A 22941-nucleotide genomic window follows, 5' to 3' on the forward strand; every position below is an offset into this window, starting at 1 on the left:
TGCTCAAAAGCCACTTTACAAGGGGCAGCAGCAATGATGGTAGTGGGGAGAAAGCAATTGAGCAAAGTAATATTAATGCCAGCCTGCTTTAATCCTTTCAACATCAACACCCAGTCTTTTGAATAATACGAACAGTGCGCTAGAAATGGCTTCCTATCCTCCCTCGCCATGAGCTGTGCAAACTAGGGAGGAAGAAAAGAACACAATTTGCTGTAAACTCATCTGGCACTGTAGCAGTGCTCAAACACCAAAAATGAACTTTAGGTAAACTTTATTCAGAGAAATTTAGAGAACAAAGTGATCACACAGTGGTGTTATTTAATGGAGGCAGCATTGTCTACTGAGGTTATAATAAATGATGGGAAACTATCCTATTCTTAAAGTGACAAAGTGGTGATCGTGTAGTCAAATCACAGAAATCGACAGTGGTTAGCACTGCTGAATTCGATCTTGGAATGCACAGTGGCCCTTAAAACCCACCTCTTTGACCAAGCTTTTCATCAGCTCTCCGAATGGCTCCTTAGGGTGGCACGGTGGTTAGCACTGCTGCCTCACAGCGCCCGGGACCCCAGTTCAAATCCGACATCGGCTAACTGTCTGTGTGGAGTTTGTACTTTCTCCCGATGTCTGCGTGGATTACCTCCGGGTGCTCCGGTTTTCTCTTACAGTCCAAAGGCAGGTTAGGTGGGTTGGTCGGGCTAAATTCCCCGTAGGGTGGGGTTACAGGGCGGGAGATTGAAAGACCAGCCGACCCAGGCCCAAAGTGTTGGTGCAGACCGTCGGGATTCCAGGATGATTGCCAAGATATGCTGATTTTGAGCAGAACCTGTTTGACTGGGAGCGACAGGAAAACGGAATGCATGGCCGCGAGGTCAAAAGGGTAGTGCTGTTTGTTTTTGGTGTGTGTGTTTTATAGTGTTAAAGCTCTGATGGGGGATGGGCAAGGGCTCTCTGAAAAGGAACTTGAATGGGTTCATTAATAAGCAGGTTAACCAATGAGAAAGCAGCAAGCAAAGCATAAACCATATAAGGGAAAATTACGCAGAAGGCACTGCAAAGGGCAGATAAGAGTGCTGAATGGATTTATTGCTTCACCCCCTTATAAAAACTGAACAACACATATGGGTGTAAACAAACTGGATCAAACTGTCCAACCAAACCAACATTCTCCACAAAAGCAGTTTTTTTTTTTAATATGCCGTGCAAATAGGACGCCAAAAATATTCATAAGCAAATCCTGAATGGAAAGTTAGATTTGACAAGTCTTTTGGAAATGTAATTTTTACAATTAAAACATTTTTTCTAATGTCTCACTTTGGAAAAAATGATATATTTGCATCGCCATAACGAAATGTGGAAAAACACATTTGTTATGTAAAACAACCATACATATGCCAAAAGCTCAGCTGAATGACAAACCCCCAAGTCTCATGTATACAAAAATCAATCCAGCATTACAGTAATCCTCACACAAACCAAGAAAATCCCAGCAGTACATAAATGGCCAATCATATTTTGAGTTCTAAACATTTAGCTTTCAAAATCTACTTGTTTTCTACCTTGCAATAGCTACACAATATTGAATCTTTAAAAATTGGTGAAATATACAGAACTGATTTTCAGGAACCATTATACTAGAAAGAAACGTAACCTGAATTTAGCTCACTTTTTCACCTTGTTTACAAATATCGCCACAGCCTCAACCTCCCCAGCCCTGTAACCCCTTTCTAGCCCTGCAACCTTCACAATTAAGAATCATGCTTTCTACAGCCCCAAACTAGAGTTCATTCCCCCCAACCTCACTGCCTTTCTACCTCAACACATTTTAAACCTACCACTTTTAGTCATCTGATCTAATATCGCCCCAACGAGCAACCCTGGATCCTTTTGACAACATTTAATGTAAAAGCCAGCACAACAGTGAACTATTTGTGCCACTTTATGAGGTCTGATATGCCAACATGAATGTTGGTAGATCTGGATTCCTATAAAACAGCGACGAGCAACCTAGCCTAGTGAGTGGGCCGCATGAAGGCCCCTCCATCTCAGTCAGCTGCAAGACTGAAATCAGGTTTGTTCACTAACCGTGGCCCTATGAATGACTAAATACATGTCGAACATTTATAATGAGTTATAGAAAATGCTTAAATCATTTATATATTAATAGAATTATCACAAACTCCAAATGGTAAAATCAAAAAAATATTTACACTTTTGGACATAGAAGGAGCGCACGGCTCTCAATAGTCAATGTTGTGTGCGGTCAGCATGCGCCTCACTTCACTTGCCCTTGCTTAACAGGACTACACATGTGGAAATCAGTAGAACATAGTAACTCTGCTCATGGGCAACCGCCAACACAACATCACGTGGGCCCCATTCAGAACCCAGATGAGTTGCATGTGGCTGCTGGGCTGCAGGTTGCCCACCACTGCTATAAAAGCATGTTGGGCGCTCGCAGCTGCTAGTTCTTCAGTTTGTTCTGAACAAGCCAGTGCTGGAACTGGAACCTTAAACCTTAAATCTCACTGAAACATTCTTCATCTGCTAGCTCTTGTTGGGAGCATGAAGCGTTAGTGAAATGCAGGGTTGAGCACACCTTCTTTGGCTGTCGCGTGAACATTCAATGTATTTTAATTAATTTGCAACTGAAATCTATGTGCCTCAGAAAATCAAGGAACGGGACTTTTATCCACTGTCTCATAATTACACTGAAAGGATGTTATTTAGTATTTTAGCTTTCTTCATAAATTTACAACTTGGGCTTATTTTAAAAAAAAATAAGTTTAAAGTACCCAATTCAGTATTTTTTCCAATTAAGGGGCAATTTAGTGTGGCCAATCCACCTACCCTGCACATCTTTCGGTTGTGGGAGTGAGACCCACGCAAACACGGGGAGAATGTGCAAACTTCACAAGGACAGTGACCTGGGGCCGGGATCGAACCTGGATCTTCAGTGCCGTGAGGCAGCATTGCTAACCACTGCGTAACCGTGCCACCCTTACAGCTTGTGCCTATGATGTCTTTAACATAATAACATTTTCCAAGACATTTCACAAGAGCATCACAAAACAAAGATTGACACCAAATCGCTTACATGAGATTTCATGTAGGATGACTGAAAGCTTGGATTTTAAGGAATATCTTGAAAGGAGCAAACCGAAACGGAAAGGTGCGAGGTGGAATGATGGAAATGGGGGCTGTTTCAGAGGCCACAATTCGATGAACACAGATATCTGAGGGCCACAAAGCCAGAGGTGGTTAGAGAGATAGCAGGCAACAAGGTCAGGGAGGAATTTGAAAACAATGAGAATTTTAAAATAAAGGTGCTGCTGCTTCAGTGTAATTAGTAAACTCAAGGGGGTGATAGGCACACAGGACATAGTGAAAATAGGAATGCAGGCAGCAAAAAGTTCTGGATGACCTCATGTTTATGTAGGGTAGAATGTATGAGGTCCAGCAGGAGTGCGTCAGAATAATCAAGTCAAGAAATAGCAACGGCATAAACAAGGGTTTCCAGGACAGATGAGTTGAGACGGGGTGAAGTCAGGCCAGGGAGAGTGTTGGAGTTAGTAGCAACAGAATGGAGTTTAGTGCAGGAATGAAAACCATACCATCAGTCTTCCCAGTATTTAATTTCTGCTCATCCAGTACAGGATGTCGGGTAAGCAGTCAGATAAGGCGGTGAGATAGCATGTTGTCAGCATACATGTGAAAATAAATGTTGTTTACAGTGCAGAAGGAGGCTATTCAGCCCATCGAGTCTGTACCGGCCCTTAGAAAGAGCACCCTACCCAGGCCCACTCTATCCCCGGAACCCAGTAACTTTGCCTGCCTTTTTGGACACTAAAGGCAATTTAGAGCATGGGCAATCCACCTAACCTGCACATCTTTGAACTGTGGGAGGAAACATGAGCATCCGGAGGAAACCCATGCAGACATGGGGAGAACCTGCAGACTCGGCATAGACAGTGACCAAAGCAGGGAATCGAACCTGGGTCCCTGGAGCTGCGAAGCAACTGTGCCAACCAATGTGCTATCGTGCTGCTCTAATTTCTTGATCAACCAGAAATAATAGTGCAAAAGCGTGTTTGTCCACAGATCTCTGAAGGCAGAGGGGCAGGTGAAAAAGACATAGGACACTTGCCTTTATCAATCAAGGCATAGATTACAAAAGCAGGGAGGTCATGATGGAGTTGTATAGAACTTTTTTGAGGACAAGCTGGAGTACTGTGTGCAATTCTAGTTACCACATTATAGGAAGGATGTGATTGCACTGGAGGGGGTGCAAAGGCGATTCACCATTATGAAGGCTGGATAGACTTGGGTTGTTTTTGCCGATGCAGAGAAGATTGAGGAATGACCTGATCAAGGTGTACAAGGTTATGAGGGGCATGGACAGGATGCAAGCTGTTCCCCTTAGTTGAAGGGTCAATTACGAGGAGGCACAAGTTCAAGGTAAGGGGCAGGAGGTTTTGGGTTGATGGGAGGAAAAACCTTTTTACCTAGGTGGTGGTGATAGTCTGGAACACACTGCCTGGGAGGGTGGTAGAGGCGGGTTGCCTCACATCCTTTAAAAAGTACCTGGATGAGCACTTGGTATGGCATAACATTCAAGGCTATGGGCCAAATGCTGGCAAATGGGATTAGGTAGGCTGGTCAGCTGTTTTGCATGCGTCGGTGTAGACCCGATCAGCCTAAAGACCGCTTCTGCACTGTATTATTCTGTGATTTCAATTCTCCCTTTAAGAGCAGGTCCCTGATCAGGAATTCAGAACAGGTATACTGCAGAAATTCTTAGAATCCTTTGAAAATCCAATGCTGGTTAAATCAACACAAAATTATCAATTAAATTTCACCGCTTATATCAGATATAATCCTTCAACATGGATTTCATCTCATATCAATAACAAAGTATATCGGATCTTGAAAAATGCAGGTGGCAAGAAGAAAGGCCCTTCGAGCCTGCTCCATGATTCATTATGATCAAGGCTGATCATCCAACTCAGTAACCTATTGCCACTTTCCCCCCCATATCCTTTGACCCCTTTAGCCCCAAGAGCTAGATCTAATTCCTTCTTGAAAACATACGATGCTTTAGCTTCAGCTGCTTCCTGTGGTAGAGAATTTCACAGGCTCCTCACTCTCTTAGAACATAGAACGATACAGCGCAGTACAGGCCCTTCGGCCCACGATGTTGCACCGAAACAAAAGCCATCTAACCTACACTATGCCATTATCATCCATATGTTTATCCAATAAACTTTTAAATGCCCTCAATGTTGGCGAGTTCACTACTGTTGCAGGTAGGGCATTCCACGGCCTCACCACTCTTTGCGTAAAGAACCTACCTCTGACCTCTGTCCTATATCTATTACCCCTCAGTTTAAAGCTATGTCCCCTCGTGCTAGCCATTTCCATCCGCGGGAGAAGGCTCTCAGTGTCCACCCTATCTAACCCCCTGATCATTTTGTATGTCTCTATTAAGTCTCCTCTTAACCTTCTTCTCTCTAACGAAAACAACCTCAAGTCCATCAGCCTTTCCTCATAAGATTTTCCCTCCATACCAGGCAACATCCTGGTAAATCTCCTCTGCACCCGCTCCAAAGCTTCCACGTCCTTCCTATAATGCGGTGACCAGAACTGTACGCAATACTCAAATGCGGCCGTACCAGAGTTTTGTACAGCTGCAACATGACCTCATGACTCCGGATCTCAATCCCTCTACCAATAAAGGCCAACACTCCATAGGCCTTCTTCACAACCCTATCAACCTGGGTGGCAACTTTCAGGGATCTATGTACATGGACACCTAGATCCCTCTGCTCATCCACACTTAAGAACTTTACCATTAGCCAAATATTCCGCATTCCTGTTATTCCTTCCAAAGTGAATCACCTCCCACTTCTCTACATTGAACTCCATTTGCCACCTCTCAGCCCAGCTCTGCAGCTTATCTATGTCCCTCTGTAACCTGCTACATCCTTCCGCACTGTCGACAACACCACCGACTTTAGTGTCGTCTGCAAATTTACTCACCCACCTTCTGCGCCCTCCTCTAGGTCGTTGATAAAGATTACAAACAGCAACGGCCCCAGAACTGATCCTTGTGGTACACCACTTGTAACTGAACTCCATTCTGAACATTTCCCATCAACCACCACCCTCTGTCTTCTTTCAGCTAGCCAATTTCTGATCCACATCTCTAAATCACCCTCAATCCCCAGCCTCCGCATTTTCTGCAATAGCCTACCGTGGGGAACCTTATCAAACGCTTTACTGAAATCCATATACACCACATCAACTGCTCTACCCTCGTCTATCTGTTCAGTCACCTTCTCAAAGAACTCGATAAGGTTTGTGAGGCATGACCTACCCTTCACAAAGCCATGCTGACTATCCCTGATCATATTATTCCTATCTAGATGATTATAAATCTTGTCTCTCATAATCCCCTCCAAGACTTTACCCACAACAGACGTGAGGCTCACCGGTCTATAGATGCCGGGGTTGTCTCTGCTCCCCTTTTTGAACAACGGGACCACATTTGCTATCCTCCAGTCCTCTGGCACTATTCCTGTAGCCAATGATGACATAAAAATCAAAGCCAAAGGCCCAGCAATCTCTTCCCTGGCTTCCCAGAGAATCCTAGGATAAATCCCATCAGGCCCCGGGGACTTATCTATTTTCAGCCTGTCCAGAATTGCCAACACCTCTTCCCTACGTACCTCAATGCCATCTATTCTACTAGCCTGGGTCTCAGCATTCTCCTCCACAACATTATCTTTTTCCTGAGTGAATACTGACGAAAAATATTCATTTAGTATCTCGCCTATCTCTTCAGACTCCACACACAACTTCCCATCCCTGTTCTTCACTGGCCCTACTCTTACCCTAGTCATTCTTTTATTCCTGACATACCTATAGAAAGCTTTTGGGTGTTCCTTGATCCTACCTGCCAAATACTTCTCATGTCCCCTCCTTGCTCGTCTTAGCTCTCTCTTTAGATCTTTGCTCGCTACCTTGTAACTATCAATCGCCCCAACTGAAACTTCACACCTCATCTTCACATAGGCCTCCTTCTTCCTCTTAACAAGAGATTCCACTTCTTTGGTAAACCACGGTTCCCTCGCTCGACGCCTTCCTCCCCGCCTGACCGGTACGTACTTATCAAGAACACGCAGTAGCTGTTCCTTGAACATGCTCCACTTATCCAGTGTGCCCAACACTTGCAGCCTACTTCTCCAACCTATCCCCCCCAAGTCATGTCTAATGGCATCATAATTGCCCTTCCCCCAACTATAACTCTTGCCCTGCGGTGTATACTTATCCCTTTCCATCACTAACGTAAACATTTCTTGTATAAAGAAATTTCTCCTCATCTCAGTCCTAAATGGTTACCCCTTTTCCTCAGACTGTGACCCGTGGTTCTGGACTCCCCCACCATTGGGAGCATCCTTCCTGCATCCACCCTTTCCAGTCCTGTTCAAATTTTATAGGTTTCTATGAGCTTTCCTCCTTATTTTTCGAAACTGCTAATAATAATGTATTCTGATTAAGAGGTTGAACATGTCTTGCAACCCGATTCAAATATGGCATTGCAGGACAGCTGGGCATAGATGTTGGATAGAATACATTCAAGGAGAGAAGGACAAAGTTGGTTTTTTTGACGACGGCAATTTTAAAAGGTAGGCACAGAAAGTAAAGAGACAGATCATTTCATCACATAATATGGAGACCAGGGTGGGTGGTTGGCAAAAGTTTGACCGACAGGCTTTGGGTATTTATATGAACTTTCAAAGGAATTCTGGACTAGTTTTAACATGCTAACTTTAATAATTAGGGCTAACTACAATTCTAGCTTAGAGCAAGGGAGACTAGTGTTGCTGAATGTTAGAGTGAGAGTTGAGTTATGAAGTATGTGTTTTCTATCAATGTTTCCAGAAGGAATATCAAACACTGTGATGTAGAATTATTTCGTAGTGACTCATACCAAGTTTACATTGTTGAGAAAAGAGCTGAAGACGTGGACCCACAAGCTTCTTTGTCACGATTTTGAAGATCAGAGGAGAACACGGACTACACTTTAAACTGCTTCAATGGCTGGAAAGCACTTTGAGACGTCCTGAAACTTTTGCCAACCACCCACCCTACATAAATGTTCTACTAAAGTACTTTCTTTGCTCCTGTAATGAGCCCTTGACCCCCAAGAAGAACTATTTCGCAAAATCAAAGCCATCTGAGCTGTTGGTGGGATGGGATGGCGGGGGGGGGGATACAAAAAAAAGATGCAGAAGGAAACAGATGATGAAGAAGGAGAAAAGAAGAAAAATGCATGAATGCATGCCATTCTCCTGTGGCCCACCTTTTGCTGGTTTATATTTACGTATTTCACACTTTAAATAAATGCCTAGTGATTGGAAATTTGAAAAAAATATATAACAGCAGTCACAAGTGATGCAAGAAAACCAGTGATGCAAAGAGGTTCAGGTGTTTTCACTACAATTTACTAAAATACTGCGAAGTGAAAGTGTTGCAACTTACAAATGACACCTAAACATGGGACAACTGTGTCTTGGACACACTTCTATGATTTTAATTAAAATGTGCATGTGACGAAAAACATTTTCCGGTCATAAAACAGCAAAAACTATACAAGCTTAACTCACCAGTAGGTCTCTAAAAATGTTATGTAAAAATACAAAGGAAAAAAAAACTCCTTCCAAATCCAGCTAGTCTACGTGGGGGGAAAAAGACAAAACTCAATACAATATACACCACTACACTGTGCACAGTGGTTAGCACAGCTGCCTCACAATGTGTGTGTGGAGTTTGGACATTCTCCCAGCGTCTGCGTGGGTTTCTCCAGATGCTCTGGCTTCCTCCCACAGATGTGCTTGTTAGATGGATTGGCCATGCTAAATTGCCCCTTAAGCGCCCAAAAACGATGCGTCTGTTAATTTAAGGGGTTATTGGGATAGGGCGGGGAGTCAGCTTTCAGAGGGTCGATACTCGATGGGCCAAATGGCCTCCTTCTGAACTGTCGGGGTTTTATGATTCTAATAAAGAACAAAAAAGTATGAATAAGTTTTAAATTATTCTTGGGTTAGAAACCATCCAATTCTGAAAAATAGCACCCATTTACGCTGTAAATTGGGGTTTTGGGAGACTCCATTTAAGTGAAACTTGTGGAAAATTGTATAGCTGAACAACCAACACTACACAGTGAAGGAGAAGAAATGTTGCAAGTTGGTTTTCTGTTTAACACAGCAGCACATGTCTCCTAACATTTGGCAAAGATTTTGTTTGCGTGGAAATGATTGAAGTGTATCCGATCTTGCACAGGATTGGGCTCTCAGTCAAATACAAGCAACAGAGTTTAAAAAGGAAAACTCCAGGTTCCAGTCAACTATTGTTAAATATACACAATTCACTGGATTGCTTATAAATAAATGGATAAACTATTTCAAGGTGGATATTTCCCAGTTGCTGAGAATCCAGGGAAATTGCACAGGGATTGACAAGAGCTGGCTCCAGGCCCACTTCAGAATTTTATTCCCCTCCCTATTTGCCAGAGTTCAGAGTGATCTTCAGCACAGCAAGTTGATCTTTTGTCGATTTTCAGCAGAAACCCTCATCTCCCAATAAAAAACCCATCCTTAACTACCATCTGCTGGTTTCTTGCATACTTCAATCAGCAGCAGTGATTCGGTACACATGCAGTGTCAAAGATCGGCACAAAGCAGCAACATATAGATTAAAATTAATTACCAGACCCAGAAAACAACATCACCAAGTGTCTGAAATTCCACATATTTAAAATTATTAGAAAATCTGATGCTAACATTTTCTTCATATATTCCTGCAGTCAGTGCCAGTTCACACTTTTCTATTTAATGTTCAATGGCTGAAACTAGAACAGCAGCAAACATTTTCTGTAAAAAGTACCACATCAGTGTCAAGGAGTAGAACCAAAAAAGCAGCAACTCAAATTTAACTGCTGCCAATGATGTCCGGGGATATTCCAGAAACTGTGACTGAAAGTATGAGAAAAACAAAAACCTCTGAACTACCCAAACACATTGCATCAACTTCCATTTGAAAATACACTCATATCATATCTGGGGAAAACCACTTTCCTTCAGATGTCCTGTCTGAAGTCATTCTCAGGAAAATTTGAAGAAAAATGAAACCACACACTCTGTTCCATAAGTTATATAATTTCAAAATCTTCATTTATAAATTGAAGATTTAGATTGATGATGATGGCTTAAACGCATAAACAACATCCAAGAATTGTTTCTCAAGTTATTTACATATGTCTCACATAGAATGTATAAAGCAGAGAAACAAGCAATTTGGTCCAATCAGTCCATCCAGGCACCACTCAAGTCTCCTCAACTTCTTCCTCGTCTTGTACCATAAAGCTGCCTCTGCCTTTCTCTTACCAGAGGTTGTTGATCCATTCCATAGGCTGAGCACCTGCTGGCACATTACCCAAAGGAGCATCGACGGTGGGGAAAGATGGTTGCCAACATCAGGGCAGAGATCACAACCAAACTGGCCATCTTTTCAGCAAATGTATTCCCTTAGTTCCGATGTCACAGGACAACAATCAGGGACATGGCTAAATTCTTCCTCAAAATAACTGGCTGTTTAAGAGCCCCAAAATATTCCAAAATGCTGGGATTGGCTACAACAGCATCCCACCAATATGTATAGCTAGTCACTTTGCCTGCTAGCCGGAGGATTTGACAAGGGCTTTGACACGTTCATTAATTATTAACACTTGAATCACCTTGCAACATCAAGCCATAAAACATTTAAAAATATGGTTAGAGATTTTTTAAATGTATAAATAAGGCTCTGTAATCACTTGGGGGAGGTAGAGAATTCCAATGATAGATTTAGATGGGGAAAGCTTATTTAAAGCTCATTTGGGTGGCTCAAGTGGAGCACAAACACCAGTGGTGGACTGGTTGGCTCCAATGTCCTGTTTCTCGGCTATATATTTTAGGTAATTCAATAAATAGCAGAGTGATTCACATCAGAAAGATCTCAGCAAAATTAGCTGATCTCAGCTGCGGTGATAGGACCACTTTGGCTTTCCTCAAACATCGAAATGTTAATGTCAGGCTATATACCTTCTCAAACTTCCTGTCAACAACTACATCCAGGCTCACTAATTAACGTTAGCACCTTGGTTGAGGTACACTTTCGTTCTCCTCTACAGTATTGCAATGTTTCTAGTTTTAGCATTTATTTTTTAAATTCATTTTTGGAATATAAGCATTTATTAGCCATCTCTAGTTGTTCAGCAAAGATGGTGGTGGGCAACGAGGCTATTTTTACAGACATTTTTTTTTTTTTTGCATGTGGATTCTTCTTCTTCAGTTTTCTGCAGGAAGGCAGGCTTGACCCACAGCGCCACAATCTCCATTGTGGGACGGATAAGGAGGCAGGTCCCAAATCCACTGCAGACGGAACAGGGATCGAACCTCATGCTATTGGCACCAATCTGATTCACACCTCCTCGCATGCAGTTTACCAGTTCAATAATATATCCAATATGCTACCATTCCCGATTCTCATTGGCTTTTGGCCCAGCTCCACCCTTCCACACTGTGGCCAGCATCTGGATTTTATATGATTTAAAATACCTGTAAGAGCATGTTGGCACTTTTAGCACACACCTCTTGTTTCTGTTAAAGCTGACTGAAAACCAATTGAATGTTTCAAAACTGTGCTTGATAAATTTTTGTCAGGTTAAGGATACTAAGGGATATGGAACCCTGACAGATAAAATGGAATTAGATACAGCCATGATTTTAATGAACAATGGGACAGACTCAAGAAAAGTCTACTCTTCCTCCGATTATGCTTTGGAACCTCACGTTTAGTCTTTTTCCTTATACACATTTCACTGGATAATGCATCTCAGTAGCCAAGAAAGTAAACACCCATCTATATTTTGAACAGTTTCCAGATTCAGAACAACTCCTTTCTAACTAATTCCCGCTTGACAGCAATGCCAGTGAAATCAGAGCTGGAGCCAGATAGATTGAAGTCTATATCCCTGCATGCTATAAATTGTGTGCTGTTCCACTGCACTCTCAAAATCCAAATCAGCTCATATCTAGCCATCTCACAGGAACTATCCTACTTTTGTGATAACCAAAAAGAGTTTTCAACTAGGAACTTCAGGAGTTGTTCAAAGTACAAAACTTCACCCAACCTACACTCTTATAATACTCAACTGAATTCTGATCTTGCATTCCACTGACTATTCCCAGTGTAATCCTCTGTCTAATGCATGGCACCATATTTCTCCATATCAAACAGCTCAAATAAAATCACTTTTGTTATAGTCAGTTTACAGTCATTTTTGCTTTTCTTATTCATTCATGGGATGTTAGCTGAGCTGGGAAGTTGATGATTTATTGCCCACTGCCAACTGCCCTGGAGAAGGTAGTGGTGAGCCAGCTTCTTGAATGCCTGCAGTCCAGGTGAAGCAGGATGCTGTAATGCTTTGCATCTTGTTGATAGTACACAAGAATGCCACCGTGTGCTAGTGGTGGTGGCAGTGAATGTTTAAGGTGGTGGATGGGGTGTTTTGTCCTTCTCCAGGGCTGTTGAAGCTGCATTCATCCAGGCAAATGGAGAGTGTTCCATCACACTCCTGACTTGTGCCTTATTGTTAATTGTATTTAAATTTCAGTCATCTAAAATACACCAACCTATTTTATTTGAAAACGTGTCCTAGGCCCAAAAGTTGCTTCATCAACAACCTTCCCTCCAGCATAAGGTCACAAGCGAGGATATTCACTGTATGATGTTCCGCAGCATTTGCAACTTCTCAGACACTGAAGCAGTCCATGTCCAAATGCAGCAAGACCTGGAAAATATCCAGGCTGAGGCAGATAAGCGGCAAGTAATATTCGGGTCACTCAAACGCCAGGCAAGGACCATCTTTGACAATTAATTTAGCCATTGACCCCGAGAATCAATGACATTACCATGACCACGGGCTGGTTTAGCGCAGTGGGCTAAACAGCTGGCTTGTAATGCAGAACAAGGCCAGCAGCGCGGGTTCAATTCCCGTACCGGCCTCCCAGAACAGGCGCCGGAATGTGGCGACTAGGGGCTTTTCACAGTAATTTCATTGAAGCCTACTTGTGACAATAAGTGATTATTAGTATCATCAACATCATGAGGATTACTATTGACCAGAAACTGAACTGGAAAATCCACATAAATACTGTGGCTACAAGAATCGGTCAGAGGCAGGGAATTCTGCAGTCAGTAACATGTCTCTCGACTCCCCAAAGTCTGTCAACCATTTACAAGGCACAAATCAAGAGTCTGATGGAAAACTCCCACTTGCCTGGATGGGTGTGGCTCCATCAACACACAAGCAGCTCAATCCAGGACAAAGCAGCCCACTTGATCGTGACCCCCTTCCAGTAACTTTTTTTTAAATATATTTTTATTCAACAAGTTTTGTTTATAACATACAAAATATTCCAGTCAAACAAATTTTACATTATTACAACAAAATATTCGAGGGGAGATGGTGGTGTAGTGGCAATGTCACTGGAATAGCAATCTTGAGGCCCAGGCTAACGTTCCGGGGAGCGTGGTTTCAAATCCCACCTCAGCAGCTAGTGAAATTTTAAATTTAAATTCAATTAATAATCTGAATATAAAGCTAGTCTCCATAATGGTGACCATCATCGACTGTCGCAAATATCCAACTATATCAATGTGTCCTTTGGGTAAGGAAAGTGGTCATCCTTACCCAGTCTGGCCTACACGTGACTCCGGGCCTACAGGAATGTGATTTGACTCGTAACTGCCCTCTGAAATGGCCCTCGCAAGCCACTCAGTTCAAGGGCAATTAGAGATAGGCAACAAATATTGACCTTGTCAACACTCGCCTCATTCCATGAAAGAATTCTTGAAAACTTGTGGGAGAATCCAAAACTAGGAGCCATAATACAAGTTGCCAATAAATCTAAATCAGGAAGTAACGATAAATTTATTTACTCAAGAGTCAAACTCGCTACCACAGGAAGTGGGTGAGGCAAATATCTTAAGATTTGAAACTGAAACTAGATGGGTACACGAGAAAGCTGAAAGGCTAAAGATGAGATGGATGAATTGGAGACAACCAACATGGAGTATAAACTAAATGGGACGGTTTCTGTGCTGCATATTTTATCTTATTCTACAGACCCCACCTGTGTATACAGAAATACGGGTCTCTTTAGGTTTATACTACCTTCCAAAAACTAAAGGGAAAGCAATACCAGATAAAACTGGAACAGACAGAGGCCACTCTTCCCAAATGGAACCAAGAAAAGTTATAATATATGGGTGATTGCAATCTCGTACAATAACATGGTGGTTTCAATAAAATGTGACAAGTCAAATTTAAGCTAATCGACATAGGAATATAGTTATTTACCAGAGGAGGGCAACATTTCACTGTACAACTTCTAATGCTTAATAAAATTAAACCATTTAAACAAAGAGCCTCTGGTTGCACCATTTAACACTATTCGAAAATTGGGGCAGAATCCAATCAGCATAATTATACCGGTAGCGATACTAATCATCTGCATTTAAGAAAATCTTCTACTTTTCACACTTGAACTTCATACAAAAGTTCTTGGACACTATGAATTGTAATAAAAAAACAAGCGCAATTGTCTCGCACACTTGGTCAATTCAATCAAAGGAGATAATACAGTTATTGTAACTAAAGCAGGTTTGCGCAGAATTTATTCTACTAATGAAACGAAGACCAAAGCTAAATTTCTCCAGACTATTGAGAAATACCTCCACTGTCTCCTGTCAAACACCTTCACAGCATCCAATCAGATGTCCCTGGGGTATGGTATTCACCGCAAGTAGTTTGAAAGTGCGTGCAAGTTTCCTCAGATCAACAGCCTTTTACAAATCATACCTGATCATTATAATATGTGGAATCACTGCTTCCATGAACAATGTTAACATTTTCATCATTTCTTTGCAGTCAATATTCAAAAGCAAGATAAATCTATAGCTATAAACAGTGGAGTTTGCCAACACTGAAATCAAGAGCACTGCTGAGAGTTTTGGATCCCGAGATATCCAAAAGACTTCCAGAAATATTGCCTCCAAATTGGGACGGAATTTATTCTGTACTCACCCAAGCCCAACAGCACGTCCCCCTACGTCCAGCCCCACCAGCTGGAAAGCTTTCAGCCTCAGCTAGCTGTAAAAAGACCTCCTGCCTGTTTTGGAGCTCGGTTAGCTTTCTAAAAGTGGATAAAATCAAACCGGTCTAACTTTGAAGTCTTCAAAACAAGGCCCATACTCAAACCCACCAGCTCCCAGTTACCTCGACTACAGCTCCTCACACCCTGGGCGGGATTCTCCCAGCCCTGGGCCGGGCAACTCCGCCCCGATGCCAGCACGCGATTCTCCGCAGGGCGTGGTTAGTGCGGCACCAGTCACGGGCCACTCTACGCGGCTGGCCCGGCGAGTCTCCGGCCCGGATGGGCCCAGCGGCCGTAAGAAAAGAGCCGAGTCCCGCCGGTGCCGTTCTAACCTGCTCTGGGCCAGCGGGACACGAGTGTGTAAGGGTCGGGTGGCGGCCTTTTGGGGGGGGGGGGGGGGGGGGGGGGGGGGGGGCTCCGATGTGGCACGACCCGCGATCAGGGCCACCAATCGGTGGGCCAGCCTCTGTGGCTAGGGGCCTCCTTTCCTACACGCCAGCCCCTGTAGTCCTGTGCCATGTTGCGTCGAGGCCGACGCGTTGAAGGAAGCCACTGCGAATGCACGCGTTAGCGCCGGCGCCACTGCGCATGGCCTCGTTGGCGCCGGGGCAACTGCGCCTGCGCGGATCCTGCGGCGCACAGTTCACGCCGGGATCTGCAGATGGAGCAGCGCGAACCGCTCCAGCGCCATGCTGGCCCCCAATAGGGGCCAGAATTAGTCGTGGGAGCGGCCCCTACACGCAGTCGTAAAACGCAACGGCGTTGACACTCTGCCACGGGATTGGAGAATCCCACCCCCTGTTTCGTGTAAAGACTCCATCCCATTCTCCCAGTTTCTCCACCTCAGTTGCATCGGTACTAAAGATGCCACCTTTGAAAATGCCCGCCCCCAGGCAGGGCACTCAACCAGGTTTGACCCATTTCCCGCACCTCTGCCCTCACACTTTCCCCTTCCCCCTCCCAGAACCAGGATAGGGTCCCCCTTGTCCTCACTTTCCACCACACCAGCCTCTGCATTGAAAGGAGGATTCTCCACCATTTCTGCCAAGTCCAACATGATGCCATCATGAAACACATCTTCCCTCATCGCCCCCCCCCCCCCCACCCCACCCCCTCTCCCACGGTCTGTATTCCGCAGCGACTGCTCCGTCCGTGACACCCTGGTCCTCATCCCCTTCCCATGGCACCTCACCTGCAATCGGAGTCTGAGCAACACCTGGCCCATTACCTCCTTTGTCCTCGTCGTTTAAGAACCCAAACACTCCTTTCAGGTGAAGCAACATTTCACTTGCATCTCCTTCAATTTGGTCTATTGTATTCGCTGCTCCAACTGTGATCCCCTCTACATGACTGGGTGACCACTTTGCACCATGAGCATGATCCCAACCATCCTTATCACTTGCCATTTTAGCGCAGCATCTTGCTCTCATGTCCATCCTTGGCCTGCTGCAAAGCTCCAGTTAAGCCCAACGCATCATCATCTCATCTTCCAATTAGGCACATTACAGCCTCAGGACTGAAAATGACTCAACAACTTTAGACTGTGACCTCTCTCCGCCACCTTTACCTTTCTTTATATGCCAAACATTTATTTATTCCTATGGTAAAACACTCCCTCCCCCACAGGGCCACCTGACATTTGTTCTTAAATTTTGCTGCATCTTTGTTGCAGTCTCTCCTAGCTCCCACTAATAATTGTTCCACCCACTCTTATATATATATATATATATAATCACATCTTTCCCTCTCTTTAGTTCTGAAGAAGGGTCATGCGGACTCCAAACGTTAATTCTGTTTCCGTCCCTATGGTTGCTGACAGACCTGCTGAGTTTATCCAGCATTCTCTCTTTTTGTTCCATATTCAAGAGATTTCTGCCCAAGATTCCGACTAGTATAGGACTATACAACTCACAAAAGTTAATTTTAACGGGGTTCGTCTCCAACTCTGTTCTATTCCTGGTGGCAATTTGCTGCAGCTGCCTCATCTTGCTGCAGCCATCTTAAAATAAAATTTCAACCCCCCACCCCCGCCAAGTATGATGTTCTTCTCTATTTACACTTCAGGCTATTTTTAACCCATTTCAAATTAACATTCCTTCTTTTGGCTATTTATTTCTTAAATTTTAATTTTTAGTGTTACTATTCTTTTGGGGAATGGCAAATCCTGCCCACTCAACAAAACCCCTGCACCGCCCCCCTGCAACCCCCCCCCCCCCCCCCCCCCCCCGGCCGCTGCCGCCGCCGCCCCCCCCACCCCACCCCCCCGCCGACACGCACGCGCGCACACACACAACAAAATTGGCCTCTGGGGTTTTGGGGGGAAAAGTGAATCAGCCTTTGAAGCTGGTTTCCACCCTACCTACACATCGAACGGAGTGATAGCAAAGTTATCTTCTTCACGGAGCTAACAGCCCAACTGTGCATATACAAGGTAATCCTTATTGCATCACAGGCAAGTTAATAAAAAAACTGGTTTCAGTCACATAAAAGGGAGCATGACAGAAGAATTGCCTCTATAGCCATTATTAAAAATAAGTTGTCTGAAATTACCCAAAAACATATAGTTCAATGCATTGCTAACGAACTCTGCTCCCACGTTAGTGTTGCTCTTACTGAACACACACAACAAAAAATTCCAACTTAGCAAAGAACTAAAATAAAACATGGTTTCCAATGCTCTGTCCTGGGAGTTCAGAGCAGGATTTTGTAACCACAATTCTTTTGCAGCAAACTGCCCACATCAGGGTAGCCTAGGCCACTATTGCAGTCAAGTCACATGCACTCTCCCCAATATCCAACAGCAAGTCTCTTCCACCTCCAATTGGGACAGACAGTGCCACTGCCTCATTGGAGACCACACAGACACAATTCTCAGCATTTGAGGCTCCTACCTGATGGTACCAGTGGGTGAGGGGATGGGACTGACCATGTCGATATTTGGATCAGGAATGTTAATTTTGAGTGGCGAGATCTGCGGGCGGAGCGGACGGATGGGAGACGGTGGCTGTTCCTCCTTCACCTCCTGTTTACTGTAAAGCGACGTAAATGTAATCTTTATCACAGTGCTGGGAAAACGAAACATACACCTGAAAGGAGAAAGGGAATGAGAGTCAACAAGGGATGGATGGAAAATAATAAATCACAAGCTTCCCAAATAGGATATTAATGCAACAGATTTAGCCGCATGAACAAGGCTATTATTTCTCTTACTACATTAACTACTAAGACGCAAAAGATTATGGTGTCAAATCTTATTACAAACTTTCTGGTACCTATCAAAAATCAAGTATGCTGGCATTTTCTTCTTTAGTGTTAGTCAACATTACACAAACAGGGGGACTTCAGTGGCGACATGTAGGTGGAGGGCGCACGTCTGGTGGCTCCCGCCAGAGTTTTTGTTTTTTTGTTCCTTTTCACCCAGTTTTGGGGGGAACGTTTATGAGCGGTCTTCAATAAAACAGTTATGGGAATTATAAGATATCTAAACCCCAACGAAATAATACAGCGCAAAGAAAGTTGAGCGCTAGTCCACCTGTGGGCCGGGTTCAGTGTGGAAGTTCTGGGGTAGGGCAGATAGCGGGAACAAGCTCGCCAGGTGGGGCTGCGCCATTACGGTAGACATGCTGGCCGAGATGATGCCGGTGGAGTTTGAGCATCAGTTTGCCAAGCATTTTGAGCAGCATGGGAAGGGGATGATGGGACTACTCAAATAGTTGGTGGAAGATATGCTGTCTCCGATAATGAAGGCTCTTGGAAAGACTTGGCAGATGGTGCGGTGTTAAAGGGGGTGGAGGAGGCATTGTCGCAGCACAACGATCAGCTTGCCTCGCTGGGAGAGGTGCTGAAGGTGGAGGAAAGTAATAAAAGGGCTGAGAGCCAATGTAGAGGACCTGGAGGTCAGGCGGCAGAATTTTCTGATTGTGGGGCTGCCTGAGGGGCTGAAAGGCTGGAGGTCGAAGGGGTACTATTCAGGGTTGTTCACCAAGTTGTTGGGGGAGGAGGAGAACATCTCCCTCTTTGAGCTGGATAGGGCTTATCGGTCGCTTCGGCCGAAGCCTAAGGCGAATGATCCACCAAGAGTTGTGATAGATGTGAAAACAGACTATCAGCTGAAGGAGAAGGTTTTGAGATGGGCCAAACAGAATCAGGAGGTGAAGTGGGAAGGCAGTGGTATTCGTATATACCAGGACATCATGGTGGAGCTGGAAAGAAGGCGGGCGACCTTTAATAGGGAGAAGGCAGCACTTTACAAAAGTGATGTGCAGTTCGGGGTCTACCCAGCGAAGCTGAGAATTACATATAACTCCAAGGACCATTTCTTTTGAGACTTTGGACTTTGATTTCTTATGTTGTGGTTGGGAGGAGATGGTTTGGGGACGGTGGGATAATGTGTCAGGGATTTTTTTAACCGTTGTTTGGTGTTTAACATATTTGGTTGTTTAGGAGGGTTGGGTGTGGGAGGGGGTGGTTCTCTGTTGGCTTTTGTGTTAGGTATGTGGAGGGTGGGGGCTCTGGCGGGGGCACCTCGTTAACAAACTTAAGTTGGCTAGTGAACGGGAGCGAGGCGGGCAGAGGGGCTGCAGCCAGTCGAGCCTGTGTGGACAGGAGGTGTGAATGCTGCAGTATGCCCCACGGGTGGTCATGGCTGATAGGAAGGGGAGGTGGACGAGAGCCCCCAGTCCAATGGTAATGTGGAATGTGCGGGGGCTGGGTGGACCGGTGAAGTGGGCGAGACTTTTCGCATTTGAAGAGCTTGAGAGCCGATGTGGTGCTGTTGCAGGAGACCCAAGTGAGGGTGAAGGACCAGGTACAGCTTCGCAAGGGTTGGCTGAGCCAGGTGTTTCACTTGGGCTTTAGCAGCAGGGCCCTGGGGGAAGTGGTACTGGTGGGTAAGAGAGTTAGGTTTCAGATGGAGACGGTGGTGGCAGATCAGGGAGGCAGATTCATTATAGTAACGGGCACTTGGCAGGTTTATGTTGGTTAGAGCGTGTGCCCCGTAGTATTGGGATGATGTAGGGTTCATGAAGAGGTTGTGGGGAGGAGACCCAAGGTGGTTCTTACATCCAAGGGGTATTCCTTTTCTTTGCCAGTGCATAATTTATATTAGAGGATTGATTTCTTTATTATGAGAAGGTCGTTGTTGTCATAGGTGAGGAAAGGGGAATACTTGGCGATCATTATTTCAGATCATGCTCCGCACTTGGTGGATGTGATCTTGGAGAAGTGGACTGCACAGAGGGCAGGGTGGAGGATGGATGTGGGGCTGCTTGCGGGTTTTGTGGGAGGATGGCAACGGTGACGGATGATTATGTGGGGAGGTCTCATCGTTGGTGGTATGGGAAGCACTGATGTCTGTGGTAAGGAGTGAGATCACCTGGCAGCAGCTGGTCGATTCAATTTTGGAAGTTGATGGAAAGTATGCGGAAAATCCCACTCCAGACCTTTTGGCCAGTAGAATTGAACCGCAGATGCAGTTTGACTTTTTGTTCACAGGGAAAGCGGTACACCAGTTGAGGCGTGGTGTGGTGTACGAATACTGGGAGAAGGCCAGTGGCTTGCTAGCGGGACAGCTCCGTTGGCAGGCAGCCTACGGTGAGATTATTCAATTTCGGGATGGGGTGAGGGGGCTGGTGACTGCGCCGGTGCAGGTGAATAGGGCATTTAAGGAGTTTTATAAGAGGTTGTATAGGTCGGAGCCCCCAGGGGATGAGTCGGGTACAAGGGAGTTTTTGGAGTTACTGGAGTGTCCCACAGTGCAGGAGGTGGATAGGGCAGGGTTGGAGGAGCCAGTGGGGATTGAGGTGGGTTTGGATTGAGGTGGGTGATAGTGAAAATGCAAATGGGTAAAGCATCGAGACCGGATGGGTTCCCAGTGGAATTTTAGAAGATGTTTTCGGACAGGCTGGCGCTACTGCTGGTGGAGATGTTTGAGGGGTTTGTAACGGGTAGGCAGGTGTCCTCAAATGCGCTTGCTAAACGTGGTACCCCCCCCCCCCCCATCAGAAGGGGAGGGGGTGGGAGAGCAGGAGGTGGTGGTGGTGTTGGATGCAGAGAAGGCGTTTAATCGAGTAGAGTTATTTGTTTGCGGTGTTGGAACGACTTGGGATTGGGCCTACGTTTGTGGCGTGGGTCAAATTGTTGTATAAGGAATCGAAGACGAGTGTCCGTATAAATGAGGTGAACTTGGGATATTTTCAGCTGCATAGGGGAACGAGACAGGGGTGTCCCATGTTCCCCCTTTTGGCTGTGCTGGTGATAGACCCCTTGGCCATTGTGCTGAGGCTCGGATAAGTGAAGGGGAGGATGTTTGCCGAAGACCTTTTGTTGTACATTTCCAACCCGGTTCCCACAGTGGGGCAGATAATAGGGCTGCTCAAGCAATTTGGGGCTTTTCGGGATACAAATTGAATTTGTAGAAGAGTAAGTGCTTTAGATCTCCCCACGGGGACTGGAGTTGGCTTGGGGGGAATTGCCATTTCATGTGGCGATTACTCACTTGAGACAACTGCACCCCAGATGCCTGAAGATTGGGCCAGGTTTTGTAAATTGAATTATACGAGCCCGGTGGGCAGGGACAAGGCAGATTTCTTGAGGTGGACAGTTTCCCCTCTCATTGGCAGGCCAGGTACAGGTGGTAAAGGTGAATGCTTTGCCACTGTTTTTATTTTTAATCCAGTGTTTACCGGTCTTCATGCCAAAAGCGTTTTGGGTAGAATGGTTGATTTCGTCATTTGTCTGGCCAGGTATGGTCGCAAGAATTCGGAAGACGGTGTTTCAGTGAGGGTGACAGTCAGGGGTTTCTGCCAAACATGATGGATTATTATTGGGCGGCGAACAGCGAGAAGGTACGGGCAGGGATAGGGAGTCAGAGGCAAAGTGGGTGAGGATGGAGGCACGCTATTATTGGGGTTGTGGGTGCTGGCAACGGCACCACTCCCATTTGCCCCAGAGAAATATTCAGGGAGTCCGGTGGTGGTGGCCACACTGAAGATATGGAAGCAATTTCGGCAGCATTTTAAGTTAGGGGTGGGGTTGAAGTAGATACCAATCATTTGTCTTAGCCAGCAAGATTGGATGCTAGTTTTCAGGACTTTGGGGAGGATGGCTTTAGGTATATGTGGGTGCAGGATTTTGCAAGGAAGGTTTACCTGACGTTTCCAGTGATATCGCTCTCCTCGTTGTTGGAGGGAGTGTTGTCGGTGATGGGGTGGGGGGGAGGGGATCATCTTGGTGATTTATGGGACAATCCTGGAGGAAGATACGGTATCGTTGGAGGAGGTTACGGCCAAGAGGAAGGAAGAGCTGGGGATGGCACTGGAGAGGGGGGCGGGGGGAGGGGGGGGATGTGATTATGAGGTGTTGCAGAGGGTGAATGCCTCAAGTTAGTGTGCGAGACTGGAGTTAATACAATTAAAGGTGGTGCACAGGACGCATCTGAGGAAGTCAAGGGTGAGCCGGTTGTTTGAGGGGGTGGAGAATACTTGCAAGCGGTGTGGGAGAGGCTCAACCATGTACATAGATCCTGTCCGAAGTTGGAGAAACTTTTGGGGGGGGGGGTTCAGCACCATGTCGGCGATCTTGCATTTGGAGCCCAGTCCTCCGGGGGCCATATTTGGGGTATCACACCTGCCAAACCTGCAGACAGGGGCAGATGCTTTAGCCTTTGCCTCGCTGATTG

General features: G+C 45.2%; 1 protein-coding gene across 1 annotated transcript in view; it reads right to left on the reverse strand.

Moving 5' to 3' along the window:
- foxk1 (forkhead box K1) overlaps window positions 1–22941 on the reverse strand; it is a 152150-nt gene that overhangs the window by 67783 nt on the left and 61426 nt on the right. Inside the window, exon 2 of the mRNA XM_072480954.1 lies at window positions 18155–18349. Coding sequence (XP_072337055.1) covers window positions 18155–18349 — 195 coding nt within the window. The remainder of the gene's footprint in view (window positions 1–18154; window positions 18350–22941) is intronic.

This window comes from Scyliorhinus torazame, chromosome 17, assembly GCF_047496885.1.
Source record: "Scyliorhinus torazame isolate Kashiwa2021f chromosome 17, sScyTor2.1, whole genome shotgun sequence".
Classification (NCBI taxonomy): Eukaryota; Metazoa; Chordata; class Chondrichthyes; order Carcharhiniformes; family Scyliorhinidae; genus Scyliorhinus; species Scyliorhinus torazame.